Source organism: Hermetia illucens, chromosome 1 (assembly GCF_905115235.1).
Source record: "Hermetia illucens chromosome 1, iHerIll2.2.curated.20191125, whole genome shotgun sequence".
Taxonomy (NCBI): Eukaryota; Metazoa; Arthropoda; class Insecta; order Diptera; family Stratiomyidae; genus Hermetia; species Hermetia illucens.
This window is the reverse complement of record NC_051849.1, coordinates 214,311,350-214,333,917: the sequence shown is the minus strand read 5'-3', so window position 1 is coordinate 214,333,917 and position 22,568 is coordinate 214,311,350. Positions and strand designations below refer to the sequence as shown.

General features: G+C 46.8%; 1 protein-coding gene across 2 annotated transcripts in view; it reads right to left on the bottom strand.

The window, feature by feature from the left end:
* LOC119656987 (receptor-type tyrosine-protein phosphatase N2) overlaps positions 1–22,568 on the bottom strand; it is a 63,487-nt gene that overhangs the window by 18,310 nt on the left and 22,609 nt on the right. For both annotated transcript variants that reach the window (XM_038063731.1, XM_038063723.1), the window contains exons 4-12: positions 7,159–7,212; positions 7,044–7,101; positions 5,730–6,956; positions 5,582–5,665; positions 5,043–5,424; positions 4,745–4,924; positions 4,463–4,684; positions 4,195–4,392; positions 3,973–4,139 (exon numbers count right to left, since the gene is read on the bottom strand). In XM_038063731.1, the coding sequence (XP_037919659.1) occupies positions 3,973–4,139; positions 4,195–4,392; positions 4,463–4,684; positions 4,745–4,924; positions 5,043–5,424; positions 5,582–5,665; positions 5,730–6,956; positions 7,044–7,101; positions 7,159–7,212 (2,572 nt within the window). The remainder of the gene's footprint in view (positions 1–3,972; positions 4,140–4,194; positions 4,393–4,462; positions 4,685–4,744; positions 4,925–5,042; positions 5,425–5,581; positions 5,666–5,729; positions 6,957–7,043; positions 7,102–7,158; positions 7,213–22,568) is intronic.

Here is a 22,568-nt window from a genome sequence, read left to right as displayed (position 1 = left end):
GTCCGAATTTCTGAGACATATAAAGCTGGTACTGAAATCGCATCCCCCTAGGAAGAATAAAATAGGCGCATTAAATGTATCCGTTATCCATTCACTGTCTTATGCATTCGGAATATTGCCGTGGACGAAGGCTGATCTGGAAAACGTGCAGCGGCGAACTATAAGGCACTGGTTCAGTAGTTCTAGTTCCCATAATGTTATCAGCTACAGGGAATGGTTGAAGGAACTTTGCGCAGAAGTAAACTAAAACCCCTGGAGAACAGCGTGCAGGATTGTTATGAAGAAGATGAACGACGAACACCAGAGCTAACCTGTCCGCGTTTCCTGCTCGATATAGTGATGGCGCTCTTCACCCCGTAAATAAATGGGAGCACAAAAAGTATAAACAAGCGTTGGACGTCTTCACCATACCTGCGGTAACTAATGAGGAAAGCTCCCGTTTTGGATGGTGTTCCCAATAGAGCCCTTAAACTCGGACCAGACCCGAATGGCTTATCAGCCTATTGGTGGCATGTATGCTAGGAGTTTTCCCCGCTCAGTGAAAGAAGTAGGAACTAATTCTGTTACTGAAGCCCAGCAACCACAACATCCATGGTAACATTGAACGTCAATTTAACCCGCTGAGAATGTATAGAAAGCTCATTGACTAAAACGGGTGCCTCTAGGTTCTTAACTAAACTCCGCTCTAGGAAAGGACATTTGGATATGATACGGATGAGAAACCTAAGCAGTACAAGGTCGCGGCAGCAGTCCCACAGGGCTCTCATGTGGAACGTGAAGTACAATGGTCCTTCCTTTGGCAAAGGATGCCACGATAATGGGCTGGCTGTGGTTCTCTTTGCAAAACAACCTGAAGATATTGAAGTATACGCTAATAAAACCATTAGCGCCATAAAAGTCTGGCTGGAGATGGTTCTAGAGGTGGAGGTGGCCATGATTACCATTCGTAGGAAAAAAACTTAGATTAGTATTCGTGTTGGCGGCCGCACTATTAATTCAAAAGTGATCATCCCATACTAAAAGGGGTGATAATCGACGCGAATATCAATTTCCAAGAGACACCTGCACTATTCCTTACTGAACCCTTAGCCCATATGATGCCTGACGTTGAACGTCTAAGATGAAGCCATAGATTATTTTTGGCGCAGCACCGGTCTAGGCAAGAAAGGTAAACATGACTTACTGGTTGGGGGCGTTACGAGTGTGCAGCGCCTTCAGGACAATCTCAGGTGAGGCAGCGCCTGTGATTAGGGGAATTGTTTCGATGAACTTTCTTTCGAATGAGACTGCCTGAAGAGCTATCTGCACGAGAAAAGGAGAATGAATCTACCTGAAAAGGATACAGAATACCGAAGGACAACAGGATGGGAGTCGTTGGAAAAGTGGGAGCTTGACCCACAAAGTGATTCCGCGTTTTGAGGAGTGGTTTCAACGACAACACGGTAAGATCAATTCCTCTGAGGACATGGTTCTTACAGGACGTATTTGTACCGATACAGGTTGGATGATACACCCTTTCGCCCTGAATGTATTTTCACACCTGAAGACCCAGAACTTGGAAAACCAGAGCCCCCAAGGATGTCGCGAAGAGCGGAAAGGTCCCCCTCTCAAGGAACCTCTCAGCTGCCAGAAGCCAACTGGAACTATCATCAAAAGGAAATCCATGTTCCCAACACAATCGCGAAGAATAAGGAGACCGGTAGCAGGCAAGATGAAACGCTCCCCGTTAAATACCAAGCAATTATTAACCTTCCGCCTTCAAGTGCAACCGTTCTCATGGTGAGGTGGAGCACAAGAGAAACAGGAGTACAGGAGAAAAAGAAGCAGAAATTACAAAGGCTCTGATGATAAACGGCACACATTTCAAAGCTGTTTCCAGGAAGGTTTCGTGGCTCCCAGAAATTTATCGGAAAAGTTACTCTGACCGTTGAATTTTGGAGACCCTGGAGCAAATCCTTGACATCCACGAACACCGACAACTTAGTTATACTAGTGTCAGAGATATTTTCTTCCGTTATCCGTGAGATTATGGAGAGGAACTATAAAGGAAGCACTAGACAGGTAGAACGGGTCACAGATCTATAGAAGACCACCCCACCATATTCAGCATACCCTGCAATTTGAATTGTCGAAGTTGAAGAAAGGAAGGAGAGACCCTCAGGCGACACTAGCGAGGGACTGGATCTGCACACTAGGTAAATAATTTTGGGGGACCTCAAAAAAATCTCTGTATCCTTCGTATAAAATATGAGCTGGCTCCGGCACTAAATTCGGCTCCCTTCTTCTTACAGCCATCTCTGTCTCAGAAGTTTATGGCATCAAGAGGGTGCACCACGGAGCTAATTGGCTCCTCTCCTAATTATACCTACCTACCAATACCATACAACCGCAGAAGAAGGGCACCGAGTTCTCCGAGCCTATTTCATGCAAACCACAACTCGGATTGAAAGCCACAAGTGCGACCAGTGCACAAAACCAATCCGAAACGCCACTATACCTAGGACAAGAGAAAAGCTTCAATTATAGATGTGCAACCTACGCTGATACTTCATTCCAAACTTGGCTACCAGAGGCAAACCGTTTCGCTTGGGCCCTGAGTTCCCTGAAACTTAAGGCAAAATCTCCTTATTTCGCCCCGGATGCTGATGCCTTTTGACCAGTCGCCTTAATCTTACTTGCTGCGTAGATAGGCGAAGAGGTCTACCAGGAGGCTTTTGGTAGCCCCGCAAAAATTTTTCCCACGCCTAAGTGCGCACCATTAAATGCTGACCACAGCCCACAAAACCCTCACTCACCAAACCAAGGTTGCTTCCAATCTTAAACCTTGAAGCGGATGGAAGTTTGGGTCTAAAAGGATATTAGCTTGTTTCCAGCTGTCTGATTTTGAATAACTGAGCCATCATTTCATGATCTAATGCGACTTCATGCTCTCTGAGGTTCTCACTGCGCATCTGGCCATGATCGAAAAGAAAGGTTTACCCCCACTACATGTGTTCGTTCCACCACATTACGAAACGTTATAAGAACAACACCACATTGAGCATACCGAACCATTTGCAGGAATCATGGTCCTAAATCCTAGATCAACCATCTTGGTCATCCATGAACCATTTGCAGTCTCCCATATTACCGGCATCTCAACACTTCGAAGAAGCAAACATATACCCCCTTCCCAAATCGCTATTTATCCTGGGAAGAGCAAAGATATGCACTTGTCTGAGAGGACTTTGATGTCCTTTGTAATCCTTGGTGTAATCGAAAATTACCCGATCAGAAAATTATCCAGACATCTAGGTAACTCCATCAAATCTTCTTCTTTCTTCTTTTTCTTCAGCCTTTGTCCCGTTCACAAGCGGGGTCGGCTCGTCGTGATCGGCTTCGCCATTTGGCTCTATCGAATGCCTGATCTGGGTGCAATCTCGAGGCTTTCAAATCCCCATACAGCGTATCAAGCCACCGTTGCTTAGGTCTGCCTTTTGGTCGTTTACCATCGACTTCAATGTTCAGACCAATCTTGGCAAGTGAATTCTCGTTTGCACGAATTGCGTGACCATACCATCGAAGACGCCTCTCTCGCAACTTTTCCACGATCGGTGCAACCCCATAACGATCGCGGATATCCTCATTTCGGATGTGATCTAAACGTGTGACGCCACTAGTCCAACGTAGCATCTTCGTCTCCATTACCGCAAGACGCCGTTCATTGTCTTTTATGGTCGGCCAACACTCAGAACCATAGAGAGCGACTGGACGGACGACATTGCGGTAAATTTTAGATTTGAGACGTTCGTTGATACGTCGATCACAAAGGACACCAGTTGTGGAACGCCAGTTCATCCAGGTTGCGTTAATGCGTGAAGCAATTTCATAACGCAGCTCTCCATTGGCTGATAGCGTTGACCCGAGGTATTTAAATCGCTCAGTTCTGGGAGGTAACTCCATCAAATAATTCAAAAAATTTTCAAAACTTACCTTCGGAACTCTAGCAAAGCCTTAGCCGATGATGGAACGCCGCTTGGAGGCCATGACAAGAAGTGGAACTGGGTTACGGTACGGGTTTCGCTGGTCCTTAAATTCTTCAAGTAGAAAGATCGCACAAGGTAATCGTCACACCAAATATGTTCGCTGACCAGATGGACCTGTAATAAATCGGACAATGAAATACTTTGAAGTATAATAAATTTGATCCCTTACCTCATAAATATGGTACACTTCAGCACCTTCCTCAGGCCAATATCTTGCACACGCGATTTCACCATTCTCTTGAAGCCTACAAAGAGCCACTATAACAACAGCCCCCTGTTCCCAAATCATTTGCCAGAAATGTGCCAAAGTAGTCGGAAGTGGTCCTTGAGCGGCAATATATGCCGGTGCGCGAGGGTCATGATCCGTCTAGAAGAAGGCATCGTACGATAAATAAAGGACCAACGAATCTGTGGCAGCGAAAAGATTCAAAACTTACAATCGTAGAAGCGTTGATGTAGTCAAGTCCTTCAGCATTCGCCAGATGATTTAAAACAACTCGGGAATGATCAAATGGAAGAGGTGCCGTGGATCGATTCAAAGGAGCGCATTGAGATTGGAGAGCTGCCTCTCGAGCACTGGGTTCGGCTTCATAGCGGCATAGTGCTTCCCATTCTCTCTGAAGACGTCCTTTGTTGCGTAGGTGATCCTCCATGTAAGACTGTAATGAAAGAATCCATAAATGGATATTTGTTCATTTGAGAGTTGACAAAAGAATTACCAAAACCATGTGCCCTGTGGAAATATCCATATTGGTTAAGGCCGGTTCTTCACTCCAAGATGAAGTGCTGGATCGCGATGATGGAGGACGCTCATTTTCCTTTGACAATGACATAATTCTGCCACTGGAAGCAGCTTCAGATGTTGTTCCTTTACCAGCCATTCGAGCGCGGCAGAGCTCCTTTTCGAAAGGCAATAATATAAGTCAATTTGGAAGGCCGAAGGAGAGGGATTTTAAGTAGTTTTCCTCCAAAAATTCAAGTCTTTCTTGAAGGTGTCCCAATATTTTCATAGATTACCTGATAATCCTTACTGCAGCTCTCTGCACCCGACAGTCCCGCTTGAAGTCCTCCTAACTTATCTCGCTTTTTGTCGTGGCGTCGAATTAAAAACAGCGTGATAACAATTACAACGACCGCTGCAGCTCCCGCTCCAGCAAACATGTAAGCCATTATATGGGTGACATCAGGCCCTTCATCGACTAGTCCGATTTTCGATGCTGTAACCACGGAGCTATCATCCTTGGTTTTGTCCCCAACTCCGGCAAGGATAACAGTAACACCAAGTCGACGATAAAGATTGTTCTTCAATCGAGCATCATTTATAGCCCGGGCAACATCAGCAGCTGTTTTCTTCTCTGGGTTTGGTTCCACACGGAATGAGACTTCATGTCGGTCGACCCTGTTTTAATTATAATTGAGGGTCAGTCATTTCATCAAAAATCGGAAAAAAAACTTAATTCTCCCGGTTGCCTTCAGTGAAGGCTAGCCGAAAAGGACTAAAATTTTCGTCCCCGATGAAAACCAAAAAAAAACTCCCTAAGGGAGTCTCTAATTACCTAGGATGCGTAAAATAGTTCTGCATGTGTAATATGTCCGCCAGGTTTGAAACTATTCTTGCTCCTGTCTGCCAGTTATCCAATCTAAAAAAATTAAATTATTCTCAGGACTTTTTAGTTGAAGAGCTTCACTATCCAATTCACTTACGGATTTTTCAAAATAACATGAGCATAGTCAGTGTCCACTATATGAGGTGCGTGCTCTTCGTCTGCATGATCCGACAGATCCTTCTTCACTTTTGTTTCATCATCACCCTTGATATGTTTCGGAAGCACTTCCTTGTTATCAGTGGCAGGTGTTGTTGAGTTGTCTCCTATTTCATGCATATCATTGGAATTATGCGCAGAAGGCGGTGGTCCAACTAAGGGTCCTGGCTTCTTCACATCTAGTCGTTCATGCCTGGTGAAACCAAGCATGTTGGCCAGTAAATTTCGGGCTTCTTGCTTCCTTTCCAGTTCTTGTTCCTCGTTCCTTTCAGGGACATAAACCAAACCTCCTTCGGTATAGACACCTCCACCCTCACCCCTGAAAGCCTTGTTGCCATGACCATGTTTCACCGGGTATGAATTCAGGTTAATATAGTCATCGGAAATATCATGTTCTTTGGGAACTCGATAGACAGGCATGAGCGCATCTAAAGAGTTGGCTTGGTAGTGGTTATAAGGGCCATCTGCATCCTTCAGCGGGACGTGTTCGTTTCTAGCCATCTCACGGAAAAACGTGGTAGGCAATTCATTATCTTCTGTTTTTACGGGTTCTATTTCAGTTCTTTTATTGTTCTCTTTATATTCATTAGGCAAAAGGACATTCTCATCTACCAAGTAGTTCTCCGGTAGTACCTGATCATTTAGATACACAGGTGGACTGAGCTTTCCAGACTCATATCGTGCCAACATCCGTCGTAATTCAATCCTATTCACAATATCCTTTATTCTATCTGCTAGTTCTTCAGTAGCCAATTCTTCCTTCAGCTCTTCATTCCGCTCACTATCCGCTATACTCGATTCAGGATATATTTCCAGATTCTCCGGTAGTCTAGGAGGAGTTTCATGGTGCATAACTACTTCTGGTGGATTTCTATACAGTCGATCATCAAATCCTTTTTTCGGTGGTGGAAAATAGACCTCATCGGCATAGTCATCACTGGGTGGCGTAAAGCGGACAAATGCTAGCGGACTTTGAGGATCAAATATTTCCGGATCAGGGGCTAAATTCACGCATAAATTTTGCGGAAGTGGAGTGTTATGACGAATTGAATAGAGTGCTCCTTGAATTCGACATTGAACAAACGGATGATCCCAACCAAGACCGGCTCCTTGTAATTCCTCTAGCATTACAGCCATTGATCTCGATTGTTCTTCCGTCAGAGGTGACCTAATCAGGGAAGAGATATTTTAATTTGGAATGAATTCAGGTAAGTTCCTATTTTGGTATTTATTTTGAAACTTAATCCTGGCTTACCTGTCGAACTCCTCTTCATTGACCGTGGCCTGGGAAACGCATTTGCCAAAAACATAATCTGAAAATTAGTTTTCTCATAACATTAGGTTCTGAAATAATACCAAAGAAGCTTTACCGTCAAAACACCATTCAACGTCATCTATGCATAAGGAATCAACAAATAAACATCCTGGAAAGGTAAATAATAAGTTGTCAGTTGATTTGCTTTTACTTCAGGTAAAAATTGATAAGCTCCAAGCTCTTTGCCTCAAATGTCAGACTAAACGATTATAGCAAGCACCACCTTCTCTGAACTGGCTAGATCCACAAATTGGTATTTTGGTATTCACGCAAATTTGTCTGAGCAACTCCTATACTCAAGAAGGATGCTGTTGCGCTGCGCGTTAATAGTTAGATCTTGATTTCACCAGTAACATTGCCTTCCATATGTGTCTGTCATACACAGATCCTTATTTCCTTACTTTGGATCACGCACCGTCCCGAAGAAATAGGCGCATTGTCACCCAAGTTGATCAAATAGAACCTTTCTTGCAATCAGCAGCACCAGTTGATCTTGTGTGGTGCCAAAAACCCCTGAGGGATATCAGGAGACAAACTCAGTGTTTCTCCCTTTCCTTGTTTCCAATGCTTAAGCCTGCAAATTCTCCGAAAGTTTTCTGACGACAACCAAGAATAAGTGAGACAAAAAGCCAACATTCAAGGTGTCCCCTGGAGTACACCATCGTTGCACAGCTTTACCAATCGTGCCAGAAGCACAATATGAAAAACTGCTATGTATCTTGGTTTCGGATACTAAAACTTGAAACCCCAAAATAAAAAAAAATGCCTTTTTATCGCTTCTGACGTGGAGTGGGGCAGGTGGAATCACAGACATCAGGGGCTCTAAGGCTTCCGCGGTGCTAGCTCTGGTACCTTCAAATACCGGAATTGTGTTACGTACCTACGAACAGGTTCGAACTCTTTACTTGATCTGACGTATTTGAGTACCACATCCGTAAAAACGATGGTCTAGTGGATTTCAGCAGGTAATTTTCTACTGGATCAAAAATAGGCCATACGACACAGGATATTTTTGAGGGAGTGTTAGAACTCCGGCAAAATAGACGAAATAGAGAAGTTAGGATGGACCATCCACAGAGGACTATTCCATACTCACGATGGCTAAAAGAGGTCCTCGATTACTTGATTGACTGAATTGATGGAAAGTCGCTTCTTAAAAACGACACTTTCCAAGGAGTCAGCCACCACCGAAAATCCCAAGGTGCCTAGGGTGGTTGTGACGAAATCCACTACATACCTAATGAGACTTAAGAAAGATTCTGCAGAATATAGAGGTATCTTGGAATATATAGAAAGACGAAGCAAGGCAACAGCTGGGGAGCGCCCTCTCTGCTCTGTGCTACTAGGACCCCAAGCCAAGATAGAGCATCACACACCGAAGGCTATGTGGTGGAAGGAAACTTGGTCTCTAGATGCGGACTCTAAATAATTTAGGTACTTATAGTTCCATTGAAGACCCATACCCTTGTGTTAGCCATGGTAGACTCTTCATTAATTGCTCGTGGTATCAAAAAGTAGAAGACAGCGGCGTCAGAAGGAATACAACGGGTGCCATCCGTAGCACTCCTATGCTGGAATCAACAGCAGGGACCCCCGGGAATGAAGCGAACGACGCACTAAATACATTGTACGAAATAAAGATCGACGAATTCAGAACAGTGCAGATAAATCTACAGCATTCAAAGTGCGCTTCGCCTAACCTGCTAATCTCTTTCCGGGGCCAAGCATCGGCACCGCATAAATTCGAGAGCCTTGGATCCGGGGCGGCCGAAACATCGAAGGACCCCAAATTAAATATCACAATTCCTCGGCAGGAAGTGCATGAAACCCTCTCAGTGTCCGCACCTAAATTCAGTGAACTAACCATAGTCAAAGTGAAGCAAGCGGGACAGATGAACGATATTACCTTCTCAGATTATCTGGCTAAAGACCAGTACCACCGGAAGGTTCGAGAAAGAGGGTCGAGTTCGATCGTTGACCTGACATTTGTTAGCACTTCACTGGTGAGGGGGATGGCTTGGCAAGTGAGTGAGCACTACACCCACAGTGACCACCAGGCCATCTTCCTCCACATTGGGAACCGGGGAAGCAGTCAACGACGCTCTGGAGGTGGAAAGGCTAAGGCGGTTGGCTGGTCTATCGGAGCTTTCGACGAGGAGACATTCCCGGCCGCATGGGAGGGAGCCCATGATCCGGATGGAACAGCGGTGGAAAGGGTCACACAGCTGTCTCAGCGTGTAACCGAAGCATGCGACGCTACGATGCCACGAGGACGTTTGCACCACGGCAAGAGGCCAAACTACTAGTGGAACACGGAGATCGCTGCCTTGAGATCCTCTTGTCTCCGAGCGAGGAGACTTTCCCACAGGACAAGAGGAAGGCCGGAGCACCAGGAGCGTGAGGAGGAATACAAGGATCTGCGAAACAACCTTAAGAAGGTCATTCGGAGAAGCAAGCGGGAATGTTACCAGAAGCTCTGCATGGAGGCTAATACGAATCCGTGGGGTACAGCCTACCAAGTTGTAATGAAGAAGATCCGCGGTCGAAAATCACTTCAGGTGACATGCCCACGGTTCTTGTTGCAAATAATTACAACTCTTTTCCCGCAACAGGAACAGGACGAAAGAGAACCCCAACTGGCAGCTCAGCAGGACGTCTTCTCGATCCCTGATGTTACCGAAGAGGAACTTTGGGAAATCTGCAGACGTATTGGGGACAGCAAGGCTCCGGGATTAGACGAAATTCCGAACAGGACTCTGAAGGTGGCGGTCAAGGCCAGACCAAGGTGGTTCGCAAGCACATTCGAATCGTGCATGGCAGAAGGAGTGTTTCCCGCCCAGTGGAAGAGGCAGAAGCTGGTGTTGCTACCGAAGCCCCGAAAACCACCCAGCGTGCCCTCTTCATATCGCCCTATTTGTCTCTTAGACACCATAGGGAAGATGTTGGAGAGGGTGATATACAACAGGCTGCTCCCGTTCATCGAGCTTGCGGGTGGTCTTTCAGAGCGGCAATATGGGTTTCGGCGAGCCCGTTCTACGGTCGATGCAGTAGCAAACGTCGTAGAATTGGCTCGAAATGCGATGGCCATGGGCAAATGCTGTGCTCTGGTGACGCTGGACGTTAAAAATGCTTTTAACTCAGCCAACTGGGGCTGGATTAAGGGCGCTTTGGCCAAACTGGGTGTTCCTAGCTACTTGGCTCGGCTCATCGAGAGTTACTTTTCGGATAGACTTCTCTGGTACGAGACGGACGACGGGCCGAAGGAGTACATTGTGACAGCAGGTGTGCCTCAAGGTTCTATATTGGGACCGCTGCTGTGGAACATAATTTACGACGGAGTGCTTGGCCTTCGCATGCCGGAGGAGACAACGCTGATTGGTTTTGCGGACGACTTGGCGGTAGTTGCAATTGCAAAGCATCCCGAGGACGTGGAGCTTTATGCAAATGAAGCCATTCATGCCATCAAGTCATGGTTACGAATGGCCAAGCTGAACCTGGCGGACGAAAAGACGGAGGCGGTCCTCATTACCAACCATAGGAAGAACAACACGATTACCATCCGGGTTGGTAACCTTGAGGTCGTCTCAAAATCGGTTGTCAAATACCTGGGGGTGATGATCGATGCCAAGCTGAGTTTCAAGGGACACTTGGATTATGCGCGAGAGAAGGCAGCAAATGCCAGCTCATCCCTTGCAAGGATGATGCCTAACGTGGGAGGGCCGAAGTAAAGTCGCAGGCTACTCATCGCGGGAGTGGTGAGGTCGATCCTGCTATACGCGGCCCCTGTCTGGGCGGGAGCGTTGAACCGTTGTCAACCGGAGGAAGATATGTTCGGCATGCCGGCCAATTGCGCTAAGGGTGTGCAGCGCATTTAGGACGGCGTCGACGGAGACAGTGTGTGTTATCGCAGGAATGATCCTTATAGATCTTCTAGCGAGCGAGGCACACTGGCTCTACGAAAAACGGAAGGCAAATCCAGCCGAGGTGAATGCGGATTTCCGAAAAGCCATCAAGAGAGAGTTGTGTGGCAAGTGACAACAACGATGGGATAACTCCGACAAGGGCCGGTGGACCCATACATTGATCAAGTGCATCGAGAAATGGGTCAACCGAAAGCACGGAGAATTGAATTACCACCTGACACAGTTCCTTACGGGACACGGTGGCTATAGAAAGTACTTGCATCGCTTCGAGTTGGACGAGTCTCCCAACTGTCCTGAATGCGGTGCTACACTCGAGGACCCGGAGCACGTTATGTTCTATTGTCCCAGATTTCTGCAGCAGAAAAGGAGGTTGAACAGCAGCTTAGGGGCGGACATCGAGCCCTCCAACCTGGTGGAAGAAATGTTGAAGCCGGAGGAAAACTGGATGGCGGTAAATGAGGCAGTAGCCGTGGTGCAGACAAAACTCCTGGAGTTGGATCGAGCTCGGAAGGCGGCGCGACGGAGACGTGACATGGACGAGCTGGTATAGCGAACTAGAGCCTCCCCCGCGAAGTAATACTTCACGGTAGTCCCGCGGGGAGGGGCGGAAGAGTGGGGGTGGTTTTAGTGGGTGTGAATCCCACACACTGCTGCAACCTGGCGCAGCAGCGTCTTTCTAAGATTCCCACCTTCATCCTTAAATAAAGCTTTACAAAAGCTTAACAAGGGCAGTACATCAACCTCTCAATTCCACGACTCGTAGAATACCCTTCTAACTTTAACTTGTAACTTAGAACTTTCTGGGTATAAAGTTGGAGATTCTCTGATCTGAGATTCCTTCTCCGACCAGAGGTGGATACTTTTCGGAAACTGAAGAAGGATCGACTCGAGGAAATTTGGTCAGTTCATCAAAACAAAATTTACCAGTACTCTTAATGTTCACAAGACAAACCAACTAGAATCAGCGCTCGGGAAAAGGCAATTAAAATCGTCTTTAAAGTCTCGTGACCGATAAAACGCAACGAAGACCTGTTGACTAGAGAGGTATAAATCTACCTTTGGAACTACGTAGAAGTAATCCTCACGGGATCATTGTCAGGACAGAAATTCTCCGAGGCTCAGACAGATTCTGGTTAAGGAACATAAAGGCTGATCCTTACTTAAAAAGTCTGATAGACTCTGTTCGAAACCTTCCGGGAAGACCCTGGAGATGGTTGACTACCAGATGTTACCACCAAAACAAGACGAACTCCATCTCCAGTGGTTAAATGGACAAAACTACCACTTCCTTGGAATGTAAAGTACCTGGGTGTGATCCTAAATCCTATAGTTCTACTATGTGGCGGGTGCCTGGGCTAAACTTTCGCAAAAGCATAAAGGATTACAGGGGTTTGCGCGTGACATGCATCTATAGAGACCAACGCCGCCATATTCAACATACCACATATTTCGCATTGAATGGAGCCTTCCGTTTCTGCCATCGGTACACGTAGCCCGAACTCCTCAACGGTTTTTCCAAAAGACATGACCATGTGGCCTAGCATGGCCTAGCTAATATCTCTGACCAGGTAACCAATCGAAAGCCAGGCCAGTGCCTCCGCCATCGATCAACAACACTGAGGACATCCAAGACCGAGGAGAATGATACCCGCTACCATTCATCGAGGATTTGTTACAAAAGGAGAGAGGCCGAGTCTTCTTTGAGATCAAACCCCGTAAGGCCTTCTACCAGATCTCGGTAGCAGAAAATGAAATTCTGAAGACAACGATCACAACTCCATTCAACCTCTACGAATTAGCGGGGTCATCAATAAACCTTCGAAATCTATCTCGGCTGTGCTATCTGTTCAGATGGTATCAGGTCTCCTTCGCGCAAGGTCTTACCAAGGCCGGAAAGAGCTGCTAAGCTTCGTCGATTTCTAGGAATACATATTTTTTATCACCGCTACGAGGACAATCGGCATATTAGCACCATTGGTTAAGCTTCTCAAAGGACTTCTTGCCAAGGATAGGAAGTCTCGCTTAGTCGGGACGTCCGAAGCAGAAAATGCATTTGGAAGCAGCAAAACAGCAATCGTCAACGCAACCACAACTCGTTCTTATCATCGAACTCTACTCTATCCCTGAGGACAGTGGTACAATTTTTTAAGTGGGTGGATTCAGTACGAAAACCACTGGAGCAGCCCCATATAGGCCCGCATAGGGTCATTCGCCACATAGACGAGCGCACCTTTGTCATCGACATATCATTACCAATGGCAAGCCATGTGGCTACTCCCCCGATGATCTCAAACCAGCACATCTTGAATTGGCAGATCTCACATCATCAACTTATACATCGACAGCAGTTTCTTTGGAATCCAGTAACGAATCCGCCACCGGAGCGCACAAATTCTGAAAGCCATCACCATCCCAAGACGACCAAGCTATGGGTGTCGTTCTGTCCGCCGCTAGTGACCAGCACTGGAGAGGAGTGGCTGTAGCGTCCCCAACGCTAGTTTCAGTTTCACTCCGGAAGCAATAGCTTCAACCGAGTCCTTTCTTTGCTGATGAGAGCGTACCCTATGCAGTTAGAAATAGACTTACAACTCTATCTCTTGCAAAAGTTAAGAAGGACTGTGACCTTCACTTCGTCGGTAATAATACGAGGATTAAAGGGAAGCGTCCTTCAAGGTATCTCTCTCTGTCTCTTGGTTCTAGCTAGGACTAATCAGATATCGGATGTCGTCCAAACTTCTGAGCCACTATTTTGCAATATAAATAAAGACGATGTTTCTTTTTTATCGGTGTCTCCATTTCCTTCCTAAAAATATTCTTATGGGACCTCAAAGAGATGTAGGAGGAGGAATGTAGGATGGAATACATGCTATGCTTCGTAAAAGGTACGGCCTGGCTCTGAATGCCTAAAGCGGCTAGATTCTGTTTTCGTTTTCCTTGCCACAATGGTCACGGTCTTGTGGCATCAAAGTGGCACACCACAGCACTAACTAGGCTCCACGGAGCGACCACCCCGCCTACCTACTTACCTACTACGAGGAAACTCCGGCCCTAACCTGGATTGGTAAATAGCACGGCAGGGTATGACGAAGAAACTTAGCTTCATACCAAAACAACTTGCCTATACGTGGAGTATAAAAATGAAGTATACAAAATTGTATAGAATTACAAAAGTTTGAACGGGCGTTGTCCTACAGAGGACCATGCTGCCAAATTTGGCCAGCCCGAAATTTCGTGTTATCAAAGTTCCAATCTAGCCACCTTTAGAGTCTTGTGCCCCACTAACTACAGCAAAAAGACATTGCCACCGTGGTGGTATGAAGATCTCTCCAGCGTCAGGAAGCTGACCAGAGAAACCTTCAACATCTGCTACAGGCATAAATATTGGCAGCCATACAAGGACTGCCTGAAAAAGTACAAGTCGGCCATCAGGACCGCCAAGAGGCGGTCTTGGTTGGACTATTGTCAGAACATCAAAAACATCAGTGAATCCGCGAGGCTCAATAAGATTTTGTACAAGGAACATAAGAGCTCATCCTTTCTTAAAAAGTCGAAAGGCTCCTAGACGGAATCTTCTAGGGAAACGCACTTTCCTGGATCCAAAACTAAATTGGAGATTGAACATAGAACTGAGGGTTAAGAAGGGCCTGGATAGCCTTCTATGCTTGCAAGAGAACCTCTACAAAGAAGTGGGGCCTCCGGTCGAAGATGGTTCTCTGGACGTACACCACTGAAGTGCGTCCGATCCTAAAGTACTGCTCTATTTTATGGTGTCAGGCTTTGAGCAAAGATGCAATAGAATGAAGCTTAAAAGGATACAAAGAACCGCGTGTGCAGGTGCTACTGGGGCTGTGTCATCCTGTCCGACAGATGCTCTCAATGTACTCCTGCATCTTCTCCCCCTAGACCTCCACATTAAATACGACTACGTGACTCCGGATGCTGAGCAGCAAAGTCCTACGGCCACAGCAACATCCTAGACGAAGTACCTCAGGAAATTTAGGCATACCCCACACACAAGCTGAACTTCACGAGAAACTTTGCTGTGGACTTTCCAACCAGGGCAAAGTGGAAGACTGGCGGCGTGTGCCAAGGTTATGACTCAGTATTCTTCGGATCAAAGATGGTCTGAGGAGTCGACGTGGGGGTTTTCTCGAATGCACACAGTGTATCCAAGTCGTATGGTCTCCCTGGTTTCGTCAGTGTATTCCAAGCGGAAGCACTGGCAATATTGGAAGTCTGTCGATGGCTGGAGCGAGATTCGAGCCGCAACCGTAACATAGCTATTTTGACCGACAGCCAAGCAGCCATCAAGGCCTTATACTCAGCGACGACATCTTCCAGGCTGGTGGGGTAGTGCAGAGACGCGCTGAACCGTCTGGGCGGCACGCTGAAGGTCACCCTCCTCTGCGTTTCCGGGCATGGGAACACAGAGGAGAATGAGCGGGCTGACGGATTGGCCCGGCAAGGCTCTGCTCTTGGCAGCTCTTCGATGAATACACTCGGTGTTTCGCTGGCGGCTATCAAGGGAGCAGTCTACTCGCACTACCTAATAGCCGCGGGCCTTAGATGGCGAAGGCTTACGAGCTGTGCCAAGTCAAGGAGAATTTGGCCCGCTTATAACATAGCCCGATCACAACAGCTTCTGTGCCAGACGCGTGCAAATGCATTGAAAATTACGGCGGTCTACACGGGACACTGGCCCATAGGGGATCATGCTGCCAGGCTCGGCATACCCTACAATTCGCATTATCGAAGCTGTGGAGAAGGAAGGGAAACCCTCATGCACTTTCTCTGCGATTGCCCAGCTCTGGCTAGAGTCAGGCTGCGGACACTGGGTAAACCATTCTTTGGGGACCTCAGTGAGATTTCTAGCTGTAGGGTCGGAGAGCTGCTTTCCTTCGTGAATGCTACGGGCTGGCTCTGAAGATCCGAGCCAGCTGGACAGCTGGGAGCCGGAAGAAATGTTCTCTCCGCTCGAGAACACGGTACGGGCCTTCGTATGGAGGCTGCAGCGGCTTCCGGACAACATCCGTCCTGACTAGAACGTGCGTGCACTTGTCCAGCTCCATGGGCGTGCAGGCAGGTGCGGACGAGTGTCGTGTGGAAGGTGTGGCTTTCATGTGGCGAAGGTTGTCTTTCAGTAAGCGCAGCAATCCCGAATCTGTGAGACCCGATCTCTTGTCGAAGACCGGATCACTTGGGAGTCTTGGGTTGTCCCCGTATACCAGCTCCGCGGGGCTGGCAACAAACTTCTGTCGGCAGATGTGGCGTCCTGATGCCTGGATGCGTTAAGTCGTGAACCGCGTGGAAAACTTCCTCGCGAAAGGTGACCGGAATGTATGGCCGGGGTCCCTTTTCCGAGTATTCGCAGCAAAGAGAAAGGTTCGAGCCGAAGATGAACAACTCCCGAAATTTACATTTGTGGTTGGACTTGAGGCTCTGAAGTACTGCGTCATCTTCCTGCGCCTTGGCGATAGCCGAGAAGTCGAGTGAGGCTGGGATGTTAACCTCAGATACAATGGGTCAGCAACTATGTTGTCCTTGCCGGACACGTGCTGTATGTTGGACGTGAACTGGCTAATAAACCTCAGGTGTCGAACCTGACGAGGGGACGATTTGTCGGGCTTTTGCTTCAAAGCATATGTGAGAGGCTTATGGGCCGTGAATACTGTGAACGGCCTGCCTTCTAGGGAGAAACGGAAGTACTTAATGCTCGAGTACGCGGCGAGCAGTTCTCGATCGTAAGTGCTGTAGTTCCGTTGAGCGGGGTTTAACTGCCTGGAGAAGGAGCTCAACGTCTGCCAGACTTGATTCACCTTTTATTTATTTATTTATTTATTTAATCAGGACAATACACAGAAAGCAAATTTCTTATTACATATTATCCTCAGAGGGAGGAGCAAGTAAATGGCATATTTTGCGCTTAAAGCTAGAGAGGGACATAGAGTCAAAGGAACCAAGCTGTAGGGCATTGTAGGACCGGCAAAACCTCGGGATCGGAGAGTGAAAGTAAATCTCGAGCCCGGCGAAGGGTACATCAAAAATGTCCGCATTACGCGTGTTATGAGACGAGGCGATACGGAGAGTAATATCCGAGTTGGCGGAGCAGTCCATCAGACCATTGCAGAGTTTGAAAAGAGTACACATATCAAGGAAGATACGGCGTTGCTGTAGGGAGGGGAGATTGAGGGAGCGGAGTCGTGACGGATAATCAACCCGTGGAAGGTTCTTTTTGTAAAAGAGGGTCCGGGTGAATTTGCGTTGTACAGTTTCAAGAGCGCGGCCGTCACGGATGCGGTAGGAGGACCAGACTACACAGCAATATTCAAGGATGTTTTTGACAAGGGAATTGAAGAGTGTTAAGGAGGGCTGGATTGAGGTAAAGTCGGACGAGGAACGTAGGATAAAACCAGACATTTTGGAAGCTCTATTGATGATGTCAACGAAGTGAGAATTGAAACGAAGTTTATCGTCGAATATTACACCCAGGTCTTTGAAGGAGGTCAGTAGTGAAAGGGGTTGACCACTGAGAGAATAGGAAAAGGACGATGGGGAGGGTTTAAGGGAATAGCGCATCCAGTGGCATTTGTTGACATTCAGTTTTAGCTTGTTGACCGAACACCAACGGGCTAAATTATCAAGGTTGGATTGTAAGAGAGCACAGTCCAATGGAGACGAAACAGAGGCAAACAATTTAAGGTCGTCTGCGTAAAGCAAATACGGACAGGTGAGGATGGAGGCGAGGTCATTGATAAAAAACAGGAAGAGTAGGGGGCCAAGTGTAGAGCCTTGGGGAACACCAGAGGAAGGAGAGAAGGAACCAGATGAGTGACCATGAAAAGAAACTTTGCAGGAACGGTATGAGAGATAGGAGGAAAGCCAGGAGATGACTGAGAGAGGGAAGTCTAGCGAAGAAAGTTTAGAGAGGGGAATGTTATGGTCAGCGGTGTCAAAAACTTTGGAGAAATCAGTATATATAGCATGTACCTCCTATCGTGAATTCAAGCGTTTAGCAACAAAGTTGGTAAAGACCAGAAGATTTGAAGCCGTTGATCTATGTTTCACGAAACCATGCTGCTCTTTGACAATGAGGTGACCGAAGTGCACGGTCAACCAGTCGTTGACGTATCTTTCTAGAATTTTGGAGCAAGAGGAGAGAAGGGAAATGGGGCGGTAGTTCACAGCAAGGGAAGGGTCTCCGCTCTTGAGGATAGGAATGATAAGGGCCTCTTTCCAGAGACGGGGAAAGTAGCATTCGTCTAGACTTTTGTTGTAGATTATACACAGGGCGAGGGAAATGTGTTTTCTACAGTTAAGGAGGAAGAGATTAGGAAGTCCATTGGGGCCAGGTCCGACATTGGGGTCAAGGTTACCAATGAGGAACTCAACCAAGGAAGCCGTAAGGAGAGGAATGGCTAGTGATTCGGAGGAGTCTGTGGTTATGAAAGGTGTAGAGGGTGAAGGGCTCGAGGGAGAAAACACTGAAGAGAAGTAGATACAGAGAAGGTCGCAGGATTGTTGTGGGGAGTTGGCAGTGGAGTCAGCGAAGCTGATAGAAGAAGCGACAGATTGAGTTGGATTACGAGAGTTGCGAGCGTGAGACCAAAAGGGTTTTAAGTTACCGCGGACAAGGGCGGCTTCAACGCTCAATAGGTGGTGGTGGTGGAGAGCAGCACCTACTGCTATGTCACAGGCATCAACAAAACCGGCTAGAGGTGCATCTTGTCGAGGAAATCCCAAGAGTGTAGCATCAGGCAGTTGCTGTCGGGATTTATCGTATGCGCGGACAGCCTCTTCAGACCACACAATCTCTCGTGTGTCTTTTGTTTCGGGGCCAGACAAGTACGCGTTCAAAACGGACTGGTGTTGGGCGGCCTTGGGCGGGAAACGACGATAGAAGTTTACCATGCTCAAGAACCTCCGCAAATCCTTCACGGTTTTGGGATGCAGGAAGCTTGAGATCGCTTGCACCTTGTCTGGGCCGGGCTGTATTCCGTCAGGGGAAATGAAGTGGTCGAGGAATCTCACCTGTGTCTGGAGGAACTTGCATTTCTTAACGTTTAGGATTAAACCGGCCTCAAGGAGACGTTGAAAAATGCACTCGAGTTGGGCTAAGTGCTCAGACTCTGAGGAAGAAGCGACCAAAACATCATCCAAATATACGAAACAGAAGTTGAGGTTTCACAGGACCGAGTGAATGAACCTTTGAAAGGTTTGCGCCGCATTGCACAACCCAAAAGTCATCCGTGTGAACACGAAGAGTCCAAAGGGTGTGCATATTGCCGTCTTTGGAATGTCTTCTGGAGCTACAGGGATTTGATGATAGGCCTTGGTTAAATCCAAGGTCGAAAAGATGCCGCAGTTTGCGAGATGATGCACAAAGTCGTGGATGAGTGGAATAGGATATTGGTCTGGAACAGTCTGCGCGTTTAGTCTTCTGTAATCCCCACAGGGACGCAAATCGCCATTTGGCTTAGGGACAATATGGAGTGGGGAGACCAACAGCTGTCCGAAGTTCTGCAGATACCCTGTTGCATAAGTTGTTCAAACTCTTTCCGCGCAATAGCCAGCTTCTGGGGTGGTAGGGGCCACACCTTCGAGAAGATAGGGGAACCAGTAGTGTTAATGTGGTGCTTTACATTGTGCTTCACTTGTTTAGGGAGACTACATTCGGTAGTAATCTGGCTGAACTTTTGGAGGAGTGCCCGAAGATATTCCGTTATACGGGGGAATCGAGTACAATGGACCACTAAGGTCTGAGTATTCAGAGGCTGAGTATAGTAAACCCCCACTCCCAACAAAACATCCATGACGAAGCAAGAGGATGATGCTCAACCCATTCGGCCATCGCACCGGGAATTTGATCATCCAAAATAGAACGCAACATGACCTGTTCTGTCACCAACACTTTCTCTATTCTTCTCTGCGTTTCGAATACAAATTATCCATTTTTCAGATCCCAGACTGTCCAGTCATCTAACTTTGGGAAGTATTCAACAATCCTCAGGTGTAAAAAATTGGAAGGTATTGAACTGACAATTACGTATAACATTGAAGTTAGGTGAGAAGAAAAAAGGATCTATTGAAAATATCCGTTCCTTTTCAAATTTTCACTTGACCCAAATACACCAAGGAATTTTCACCTACGTTTTCTAGAGTCACGTGCAAGCACCTTTTGAAATACGAGAGTATTCTAAAAAGGACCTTGTTTGGGAAGTCTCCTAATAGAGTGTGGTTCGCATCCAAGTCCAGCCAAGTATCCAACTTGGCGCGCTTATCCCTTGGGAGCGATGGAGTCCTGCTTCTTTTATCCCTCGCTGTCAAGTGAGGCTGTGGAAAGAACTAAGTTAGGGTCTTACCAAATTGTTTCTAAAGTTTCGGCGACTCCAACAAAGACACAAACACTCTTTTCGGGTTTCTTGAATACTTTATTTAATTTATCACTAACTTTCTACCTATCCTAGCTATTGTTCCAAACTTAAATAACCAAAAAATCTCCGCTCCAAGAGAACTCCAACTCGAATCCAACAGAATTTCCGACCCGACCCGACTCCAACGCGTTTGACTTCCCCACGACTAGACTTCCACACGTATGACTCCAACCACGGCTCCACTCCAAAACACCTGACTTCCATACGTTTCCGCGTTGCTGCAGTTTAAATACGTAAAGTCCATTAGCAGCAACCCGGAACTTAAGTTGATTGCGCTCCTTGGCAGGCGATTAGGACACTTCATCAGGTAGCCGATGAGGAGACAAAATGGGTAGTAAAAAACGCCTTCTACATGGATGACTTGTTGTATGTGGCAACAAGCATTGGTGCTGCCAAGGAAATAATTTAAAAAATTTCGGTAACATTGGAGAAGGGGAAGATGTCCTTACGAAGTGGGCCAGTAACCATAGCGAAATGTTGGAAAACATAGATAGATCGCGGCAAATTGATTCCTTTGTAGAATTGCAAAAGGCCGAGAGTGACTTAAAGATCCTGGGGTTGCACTACAATCCTCAAAAGGATTGCTTTCAGTATAGTATCAAGATAAGAAAAATTACTATGTTCACTAAAAGAAACATCCTGAGTGTGAGTGCATCTCTGTTTGATCCCATTGGCTGGCTATTGCCCGTTATTATGAAGCTACGAATTGAAATTCAGTTGTGGCAAGGAGAGAGGGATGAAGAGATTTCAGGAGTTGCCCAAGAACAAATAGAAAAAGTGTTTGCTTCATTAGGAGATTTGAATCAGGTCCAAATCCCTAGGTGGACTGGGTACGGTAATGAGAGCCACATAACTGAGTTAGTTGGTTTCAGTGATGCTTCGGGGGATGGATACGCTGCCGTTATTTATAGCAGAGTCAAGACACATCGAGGGTACGTCGTCCGTCTTATTGCATCAAGAGGGCGAGTTACCCCTCTGAAGGCCCGGGTTGGTCAAGCCGAAGGGCTTTGTACCATTCCCAAGTTCGAACTGGAAAGCGTGGTATTATTAGTCGAATTATTAAGGGATGTCAAAAAAAACTTAGGGGCAATTCCACTAAAGTGCTCAGCCTACACTGATTCTGAGGTAGCCCTCGCTTGGATCCGAAGTCAGAAGGAAATTGAAAATAAGGCTGTAAAGCGTAGGGTCGCATCAATTAGAAAGGTTCTCGCTCCATCCGAAATTCATTATGTACAGTCAAAGTTAAACCCGGCTGATTGTGCATCAAGAGGAATGCTCCCCCGGAAATTTGTAAACCATAGGCTATGGTTTGAGGGTCCACCTTTTTTGCAAGGGGATCTACCTATCACTCCCTTTGTGATAAAAAATTCAATAATAAGTTGCGTCTCTTTAGATTATGGGGAGTCGAAGGGCTTTACCGATTTTAGTACCCGGTTCTCGTCGTTGACTAGACTGATCAACACCGTTGCGTGGTGCTTGAGGTGGAGAAACAGGAAATCGGGCTTCCTTTCGGCCATGGAGTTAAAACAAGCAGAAGTCGCGGCGACTAAATGGCAGCAAATGGAGCTATTTGGAAAGCAAATAGCGAGGTTGACACACGGGCTACCCATGGAAAGACATCATTGGCTAAGTACGCTCGACCCCTTCTTGGAGGAAGGAAGTGGTCTTCTCAGGGTGGGAGGACGGTTGAGCAACGCTCCATTACCATTTGAGCAGCGGCACCCCATCATTTTAGGAAAATGTCATTTGGTGGATCTCCTCATTAGACAGGTTCATGAGGGCAATGATCATTGTGGGATTGGAGTCACCATGACTATAATTCGAGAAATCTATTATATACCTGCTCTACAGCAAAGGGTTAAAAAATGGATAAGGACCTGTACCAAATACATCCGTATGAAAGGTCTGACAGTTACCCCCAGGATGGCAGATCTCCCAGTAGAACGGACAGCAGCTGAATTTGTGTTTGAAAACGTTGGGACTGATCTCTGTGGCCCATTTCAAATCAAAAGTGGCCCGTTGCGAAATTCAAAAGCAATCAAAGTATACGTGGTTGTGTTTGTGTGCATGGCAACCAAGGCTCTCCATCTTGAGATTTGTTCCGACCTCAG